We start from the raw sequence: 9,460 nt of genomic DNA on the forward strand, positions 1-9,460 counted from the left end.
CAACCCAACAGCACTCCTGTCCTAGAAGAAGCTAAATGGGCGCGGGCTACAGAAGCACTTCCGCGGTGCAGCGGCCCCAGGCGGGAGGCGGGAGCCAGGAGGCAGGAGGCGGGGGGCGGGGGACGGGGAGAGGGCGGGGGTCCCGCGGGCTGGGCCCTTGCCCCTGTGGCGGTCGGGAGCAGCAAGCGAGTACCTTGCAGGCAGAGTACACTCCGAGTTTCTCCAGTTTCTTTGCCCGAGGAGCAGAACGCAGTTGCGCCTTCTTCACGGCGATTCGGGCCGAGCCACTGCCTCCAGGTCCTTCGGCTGTGCCCGCTGCCGCCACTGCCGTCGCCGGTCCGCAGGAGCCCGAGCCCCCGGCGGCGGCTGCGCACGGGGAGCCCTGCGGCGGCAACGGCGGGGGCGCCGGGGGCTGTGGGGGCAGCGCCCCAAGCCCGGCACCCGCCCCGGCCCCAGCCCCTGCCCCGCTGCCCAGTGCGACCCCGCCAGCCTCGGACATGCCGCCCGGAGCACCACAGGAGGTGCCGCCAGGGTCGCCCTCCCGCGTTCTAGTCTCAGAGAGAGCAAGACCCTCCCCCCACGCCCTCCCGCCCCCAGCCCCCACCCCCCTGCCCGCCCCAGCCCTCCCCCTCGCGCCGCTCGCCGGCTCGCTCCGGCCGCGGCCCGCGCTGATGGTGGCGGCCGCTGTGGCAGCTGCTCCCCTAGGAGGGAGGGGACTAGCGGCTGCCGGGCCACCGCCACTGCACACGCCCTCCCCGGGCTCTCCTCCCCGGGGCTCTGCTCTGCGCCCGGGCCGCAGACATGTTCCTCGGGCTGCAAGCGGAGGGTGCGTGGAGGCACTGCCAACCTCCCCGCGATGCAGGAGCACAGAGGCTTCCCTCGGCCTCCTTCCAGCTGCCCGAGGGGTTGGCGCCCCCCCACCTCCCGCGCCTCTACACCTAGCGCTCTCCCGCCAGGGGGCGAGGCCAAGCTCGGGTGGGGTTGAGGAATGGGGGGCGGGGGATTGGGAGCTGGAACCCTGGCACCTGCTGGCCGCCTCTGTCGCGCCAGACCCCAAAGCCGACCCCTGTACTCCCGAGCGTGGGGTGGGGGTGGTGGGGGGCGAGATTCCCAATCATTTGTTCTTCCACTTTGTTCCATCCCCTTTCGGAACCGAGAACTTCCTTCACCCTAGCGGGAGCCTGAGGAAAAAAAAATATCTTTGAAAAGTATCCGTCCATGCTAATCCTTTTCTTTGTTGCTAATTTACCAAAATAAAGGCGTGATGTTTTCTGTTTCTCTTTTTAAATACTTTTCTGTCCAACTTTTTAAAAAAATTAAGAACGATTTTTTTTTTCTGTAGCGATTACTGGATCCAATCTGCCAGAGGAAGAAAAAGACTATTAATATTTTCTGTAATTTTTCTTTGAAAATGCTAGTTGTTAAAAGAACAATTGTCTAAAAGCACTGTCGAAGTGAAATCTATGAGCAGTGGGAAAAGTTAGAATACAGGAAGGTTGTTCTCTGCATAGTGGGATTATAATCTTGTTCTATTCTTTTCTATAATTTCCAATTTTCAAAACTGATACCACTAGCATACATATTAACCAAGAAAAATATTCAAGCATCCAAAAAGATGAGTGTTGATTTTGGCCTCAATTTTAAAAAATAAATAAATAAAACCTTAACTCAGCGTTTTCAACTATCATTGAAACTGTTAAATCGTTGATGACAATGACGGTGCTGTTTAGTTACGAGGAATAAACATTTGTTTTTCGTTTGAAAGTTGTGCACTCCTGGTCAGTCTTTCTAAAGCAGCTTTTAAGAGCCCAGGGCCGTTCCTCAGGACCCTTCACCAAGTGCCCTGCTTTTATAACGTGAGTCATAATTTTTATGTAATAGAGGTCATAATGTGAGGATTATAAAATTCTCGGCATGCCGTAAAGCTCTCATCCAACTCCAGTGTCGCCTTAAGGAATGTGCTTTTCACTGGAGACGTGCCCCTTCCCATCCTGTTTTTTCCACTTAATTTTCTCTATCCTTTTTCTAGATTCTCTATGTTCATTTAATTTCTAAAGCACAGTGATACATACAAGTGGAAAATTTTTCAAAGTTTGTAGATCTAAACAGCAATGTTGGAGCAAAAGGAAATATCCTCCCCCAACTTGCTTAGTGTGTTTTATCCCTAGGGCACTTTTACCCTCTCCTGGCTCTGCTGTTTCCAGATCTTTTTGCCGTTCTCACCCAAGCAGGATCAAAGTCTTAAAAGCTGCGATCCCTTGATCCTAGTCTGTTACAACATTAGCAGGTATTGATAGGATTTTAGGTTCCCCATGTAGGCATTTATCAAACTGATAGACCAGTCCACCTGAGATTTGTTCATTTCATGAGATATAAATTTCCCTCAAATATAGTTAAAAATCATAAATATTGAATTCTAGTTAATGGAGCTTATGCTGAAAGTTTAGTTGTGCAGTACCCTGATATCTGTAGTGTGTTTTGCAATTCATCAAAAAATAAGATGGATTGATGGTGCACCCACAAATGGGCAAATAAGCAAATGAACAGATGAAGTAGAGTAAAATGTTAAGGGTAAATCTAGGTAATGGGTATAGAATTGTTCAGTATGTGGTTCTTCCAAATTTTCTGTATGTTTGCAATTTTCCTTAAGAAAATGTTGGAGGAGGAGCCCAGCTTTAATATTAACTAACTATCCCCTCCCCCTCCAAAGCCACTCCCAGAATGCAGGGTGCAGCCTATTTCCAGGTTATTTTGAAGTAGAAAAAAAAGTTCATTTCAATCCACCCTGAAAACTATCACTGTCTGAATAATGAATTGCTTGTGACATCAACTGAACATTATTTTTCATTATTTCCCCGCTCAGCGCACCCAGATGACACATTGCCTTAGGCTGAAGGCCTCGAGTTTCAAGGACTATTCAAAGTCCCTTATAAGCACCAGGCAGGAACATTTCAAGGGCAAAGGATTTTGGAAGGCTTCCTCATCAGGGTGTTGCAAGCATTTAGCTCCTGTGCGTAGAGCCCTTTTAGAACGTGGGTATCAAGAAAATGAAAGGCAGCATTCTGGCCAGTGTGGCTCAGCTGGCTGGAGCTTCATCCTGTAGCAGAAAGGTTTCAGGTTTGATCCCTGGGCATGTTCGGGAGGCAGCCAATCAATGCTTTTCTGTCACACTGATACTCCTTTCTCTCCCTTGCTCACTCTTTTAAATGAATGCATAAGTAAGTGACACAACAAATTGGTGTTTCTCCCTCTCAAATCAATTAATAAAATAATTTCTAAGAAAATAAAAGGCAACGCTTTAGCTTACAAAAAACATTTACAACGTACTGAGGAAAGGAAGCCACAATCAGAAAAGAAAGGGCATGGGGAGTAGGAACTGTAAAGGGCCGGTTGACCACTGGAGGTTACTTCTGACTCTTTGATACTCTTACGAGGCTGTTACAAAGAATGACCTTTATGCGAATGTTTACATAGATCTCCAAGAAATACTATTGAATGAACCCCAGTACAGTACATTACCATTTATGTTAAAGACAAACTCACATCGGCATAAAAGCACAATTCTGTGTAAGTTCAACAAGTGCATAGAAAAAGATTTAGAAAGACTCTTCAAAGTAGTTGCCTTTCACTGGATGCCCTTCAGAGTAAAACTCGTTTTTCTCATTTTTGTTTATTCCCAGTTCCTCACTCAAAGAAAGTGTTCAGTAAATACTAGTAGGTATCTCTACCTGTAAACTCTGTCTTTGATCTGTTCACTCTGTCTCCATGGTCATCACCTCTCACCCCAGCTACTAACAGCAACTTCCTAGCTGGTCTCTCTGCTTTTACCTTGCTCTACCACAGTCCCCTCTAAACAGTAGTACAGAGGTTTACAGCTGTAATGAAAACCTTATCCCATAATTCCCTGCTTGAAACTTTCCAGTGGCTTATCATAACATTTAAAATACAGTTTCAACTCCACAGCCTGGTGGGCAGAGCCCACTTCTCCTTGCCCTCTTCCCCAGTGTGTGGCATACTCCAGACAAACTCGGGAAGCTCCTTCCTGCCTCAGGGACTTTGCATTTGCTATATTGCCTGAAACTCTCCTCCAAACAGCATGGCTGGCCCAGAATATTTTTAGTGCTGTTTTATTCATTTTTATTTTTAGTTTTTCTTAATAACAATTTTTCTTCTTTTATTGTTGTTTTTTAATTATATTATGATTATGCCATAACAGTTCTCCCAGTTTTTCCCTTTTGCTCCCTTCCACCCAGCACACCTGACTCCCTCAGGCAATCTTCCCACCATAGTTTTTATCCATGACTCATGAGTTCTTTGGCTACTCCTTTCCCTTTGCTGTACTTTACATCCCTGTGGCTCTTCTGTAACGACCTATTTGTGCCTTTTAATCCCTTTATCTCCTCACCCATTCTCCTGTATTCACCCCTCCAATCTGGCAACCATCAAAACTCTGCATATCCATGATTCTGTCTCTGTTCTTCTTGTGTGCTGAGTTTATTTTTTTAGATTCAATTGGTAATAGATATGTATTTATTGCCATTTTTTGTTCATAGTTTTGATCTTTTCTTAAACAAGGCCCTTTAATACTTCATATAATAATGGTTTGGTGATGAACTCCTTCCGTTTGATTTTGTCTGGGAAGTCGTGTATCTGCCCTTTGATTCTCAGTGATAGCTTTGCTGGGTAGCACAATCTTGACCGTAGGTCTTTCCTTTTCATGAGTTTAATATTTCTTGCCAATCCCTTCAAGCCTGCAAAGTTTCTTTTGAGAAATCAGCTGACAGTCTTATGGGAACTCACCTGTAGATAACTACTTTTCTCTTGCTGCTTTGAAGATTCTCTCTTTATCTTTAGCCTTTGGCCTTTTCCTCATGTCGTGTCTTGAAGTGAGCCTCTTTGCATCCATCATGTTTGGGACTTTTTGTGCTTCCTGGATTTGCATGTCTATTTACTTCATCAAATTAGGGAAGCTTTTTTTTCACTATTTTTTTCAGATAGATTTCTAATTTCTTGCTCTTTCCCTTCTCCTTCTGGCACCCCTATGATGCGAACAAGTGTTGAGACGCTTGAAGTTGTCCCACAGGCTGCTTACACTATCCTTGTTTTTTTGGAATCTTTCTTCTTCTTGCTGTTCTAATTGGTTGTTTTTTGCTTCCTTGTGTTCCAAATCATTGTTTTCATTCTCAGCTTAATCCACTCTACAGTTATTTCCCTGTAAATTGTTCTTTATTTCAATTAGTGTACCCTCCATTTCTGATTGGATATTTTTTATGCTGTTGAGGTCCTCACTAAGTTCCTGAGCATCCTTATAATCAGTGTTTAGAATTCTGCAACTAATAGATTGCTTATCTCCCTTTTGCTTAGTTCCCTCCATTGAGTTTTGTAAAAGGCAAAAGATTTATATGATCTAAAGAGAAACCAGAGTATTTTTTTCTTGAGTTTTGATCTGTTCTTTCATTTGGGCCATGTTGCTTTGTCTGCTCATTTTGGCAGCCTCCCTGTGTTTGTTTCTATGTGTTAGGTAGAGCTGCTATGACTTCCTGTCTTGTTAGTGTGCCCCAATGTAGTAGGTGTCCTGTAGGGGTCAATGGCATAATCTCCCCTATCACTCAAGCTGGGTACTGAAGGTGCACCCTTTGTGCAGGCTGAGTACACCCTTCTCTTATAATTAAGCCTTGATTGCTGTTGGCAGGTCAAATGGAGAGATTTATCCAGGCCAGTCAGCTGCAAGCACTGGTTGCGACCACTGACCACCAATCTCCACCCTCAGTGGAGGATCAGCTGTGCAGGGGCAGGGTGGCCGTGCTCCAACACGGTCTGCAGCTATTCACTGGGTGTGCGGGCTCTGGGATTTCCTGGGTGGTTCAGGCCAAGGTCAGCCCCACCTGAGTTTTGCCCAGGACCACACAGCCTAGGCTATAAAGCAGTCTGAGATGACTGCTACTTGTGCTGGGCTTGGAGATTCCCAGGTGAAGCCAAACTGTTAATCTAGTCTGGCTGCTGGTGGTGCCAGGCCTGGGGCCTCTAAGCAAGAGGTACTAGGAGTGAGGGCTCACTGAGGCTGGCCAATTGCTTATTTGAAAGGATTTAGGAAGTTATGAAGCATGAGCCAAGCCAGACATTCATATGGAAAAGTCTCTAGTTACAGGTTGGGTGGGCCCGTAAGTTGGGTGGGACACAGTCTCAGGGGGTCTCCATGGCAGGGCAAACTGTTAGCCAGTTTCTGATAGAGTTTCAGATATGGCACCTGTGTGTCAGTTCTGTGGCTCTGTGTGGGGGAGGATTCAGAAAAGGAACAATGGCCTCTGCTCACTTTTCTGTCTGGGAGAAAACTCCCCTAGCTCTAACCTTGAGGCTAGACACTTCAGTTCCTCCCTGTATGTCACTGATGCCTTTCAAGCTGCTACCCCAGTGCTGGAGCTCAGAGGAAATAAGTCTCAGTAAGTCTGTGTTGGGTTCTTCATGAGGAACTGCTTGGGACTCCAAAAGTTTCTTCTACTGACTCAATCCTCGCTAGTTTTTGCAGCCAGAAGTTATAAGGACTTATCTTCCTGGCACTGGAACCCTGGGCTGGGGGGCCTAGAATGGGGCTGGGGCTCCTCACTCCCAAGATACCCCTCCTGAATTTTTACCTACTACGTGGGGATGTGGGCCCAGCCACAACCACCCTCGTACCAGTCTGGATGGATGTAGTTTCTTTAATTCCATTGTTGTCAGACTTCCAGTCAACTCAATCGCTGATGGTTCTATGTGATGATTGTTCTATAATTTAGTTGTAATTCTGAGGAGAAAGCACAGCCTAATTTAGTTGTAATTTTGATGTGGCTGTGCAAGGAGGTATGTCATGTTTACCTATGCTGCCATCTTGACCAGAAGTGAAAACAATTTTTCATATTTTATATGAATACACAAATGTATTTGGCTGAGCATTGCCCTTGTAAAAAGGGCTCTGCCCCGTTGGTTTCCATTTTAAATATTCACATGTACTTGTTTCACCAACCTACCTACCATTTATAATGAAGGTACAAACTAAGAAAAAATGAAGTCTCCTTTCTTCTGAACTGAAGCTAAGTGGCTGACAGCATTTCTAAAGCAGTATGTGACTATCTCTTTCAGCAACTTGAAAATTATGTAAGAAAATGAAATTTCCAAGAACCAAACTTTGGTATGACCTAGATTTTCTGTAACCATCTGAATATCATGAATTTTATTCATGTTATTGCCGGATCATTGTTTTTTACAAAATCTAAGAGGGATACTAATTCACTAACTCTGTGAAAATGTTCATATACATAATTTTACAAATTAAGAAAAAAATTTTTATTAGGACAGGTGTTCTAATTTAGGATTCCTTTGTAAGGGCAAACCTACTTCCTCCATTCCTTTATCTTTTTTTTTTTTCAGATTTTGTTTATTTCTTTTTAGAGAGGGGGGAAAGGAAGGAGAAAGAAAGGGAGAGCAGCACTGATGTGGGAGAGAAACAGATCAGAGACATCAATCGGTTGCCTCCCACATGCCCCCAACTGGGGATCTGGCCTACAACCCAGGCATGCGCTCTGACAGGGATCAAACTGGTAACCTTTCGGTCAGCTGGCTGGCACTCAATCCACTGAGCCACACTAGCCAGGGCATCCATTCCTTTATCTTAAGTTCTGGTTCGCTGAGCCCTCTGCATCTTACTCTTTAGATCTAAAAATCAAAGCTCAGAGCAGGGTGTTTCAACTTCTGAAATAGGGGTTATATATCACCAAGCACTTTGTGTAAAGAAACCAAAGAAGAAAAATGGGAAGTAGTAAATAGTACAGCAACGATACTATGGTAACATGATATCCTCACAAAGTACAAACATAATATCTGTACATAGTAACATATTTTTCCAAAGCACTGAAATTTATATATCGTTATAAACTATTTCAAACACATAGAAAAATACAGTGAGTGACAAAAATACCTGTACATTCACTAACTAGGTTTTCTTACTATTTTCATTATATACATATGTGGTTTAAAATAGTTCTTCATATTTCTCTTTATCTCATTTCCCAACTGCCCGTCTTGCTCATGCCTTTTAACATTTACAAAATAACTGCTGTAGAGAAGGATTGGGTGAACCTTTCCTCTAAAGAGCTAGATCGTAGATTAAGCTTTGTGGGTCATAGTCTCTATTGCAACTACTCTGCTCTGCCAAGGTGTAGTGTTCTGGGAAAGAACGCTTCTTTCTCTTACATGGTTGGAAACCAAACAGGATATTAACATGTTATAACTGCCCACCAAACACTCCCGTCTTTCTCATTGTTGTTTTGATCTACTTTTATGAAACAGACCAACTTCTTATTTTACTGCAACATATTAGTTTGCTATGACTGCCATAACAAAGTACCAGAAACTGGATGGCTTAAATAGTGGAAATTTATTTCCTTATAGTTCTGAAGGTGAGAAGTCCAAAATCAAGGTGTTGGCAGGGTTGGTTTCTTCTATGTCCTCTTCCATGTGTCTATATCCTAATCTCCTCCGCTTTCAAGGACACCAATTAAATTGGATTAAGGCTCACCTTAACCACCTCATTTAGCTGTGATTACCTCTTTATAACCTGATTTCCAAGTATAATCACATCCTGAGGGGTCAGGATTATGAATTTTGGGGAGGGGCATAATTCAGTCCATGACATGCAGTAAATCAGCAATTTCAACGGCTATGCCTTGAGAATTTTTAAAATATGCAATACCTGACTATTTTAGTCAGGGACACTAACCTCTTTTCCCTTAGATTATCAAATGAAAAAATGACAAAGCCAACACAACAATAGATATCTGGTGTGAATGAGTCAAAATTATGCCTATTTTTTGTCAGATTGTTATAGGACAGATTCAAGGGGGAGTGTATAATATACTATACCGAAAGGACCCCCCCACTAGGTTGCTTATGGCCCACCGCCAGAGGAAAGACATCTCTCAATGCCAGAGATTTGTGAAAAGGAAAGGAATTATTTATTTAAAAGCTCTACACAGACTTAGAGTAGTGACCTAATGTCTTCATTAAAATACTAAAGGCCTTTAGGATACCCACAAATGCACACAGTCTTTCCTTCTCCCTCTGCCCAGTCCAGGGTACCGTATCTCAGGAAAAGAAGTACAAGTCCATGATTCAGGCTCCCCGCACCATCAGCTGTGTCACCACCACGATCTCCAGTTAATCCAAAGCCATGTGGCACCTTGTCATGGCCCACCAGCAAGAGTCCTTTCACCCCTCTTCTTCCAGGTAAAGCCTCTCCTGCTTCCTAAGCCACGTGGCAAAAGGAAGCACCCCAAAGCCATGTGGTCCTGACTCTGCCAAAGCTGTGAGGTTCTCCCTGGTATGGCTGCCTCACCTGGGTTTAAATCCCGGTGCCAGCCTTCCTCTGCAGCCCCATTTCCCACTCCTCCTACAATCGGTTACACCTGCCAGCGTTTCTGTATTCTTC

The 9,460-nt window shown here is 44.5% G+C and overlaps 1 protein-coding gene across 3 annotated transcripts in view; it reads right to left on the minus strand.

Annotated features, from left to right (window-relative positions):
• Positions 1-514, minus strand: part of KAT2B (lysine acetyltransferase 2B) — a 94,186-nt gene extending 93,672 nt beyond the window's left edge. For all 3 annotated transcript variants that reach the window (XM_036030596.1, XM_028518089.2, XM_036030597.1), the window contains exon 1: positions 194-514. In XM_036030596.1, the coding sequence (XP_035886489.1) occupies positions 194-499 (306 nt within the window). In that variant the 5' untranslated portion in view covers positions 500-514. The remainder of the gene's footprint in view (positions 1-193) is intronic.
• Between the last annotated feature and the right edge of the window lie 8,946 nt (positions 515-9,460).

Source organism: Phyllostomus discolor, chromosome 7 (assembly GCF_004126475.2).
Source record: "Phyllostomus discolor isolate MPI-MPIP mPhyDis1 chromosome 7, mPhyDis1.pri.v3, whole genome shotgun sequence".
In the NCBI taxonomy this organism is placed as follows: Eukaryota; Metazoa; Chordata; class Mammalia; order Chiroptera; family Phyllostomidae; genus Phyllostomus; species Phyllostomus discolor.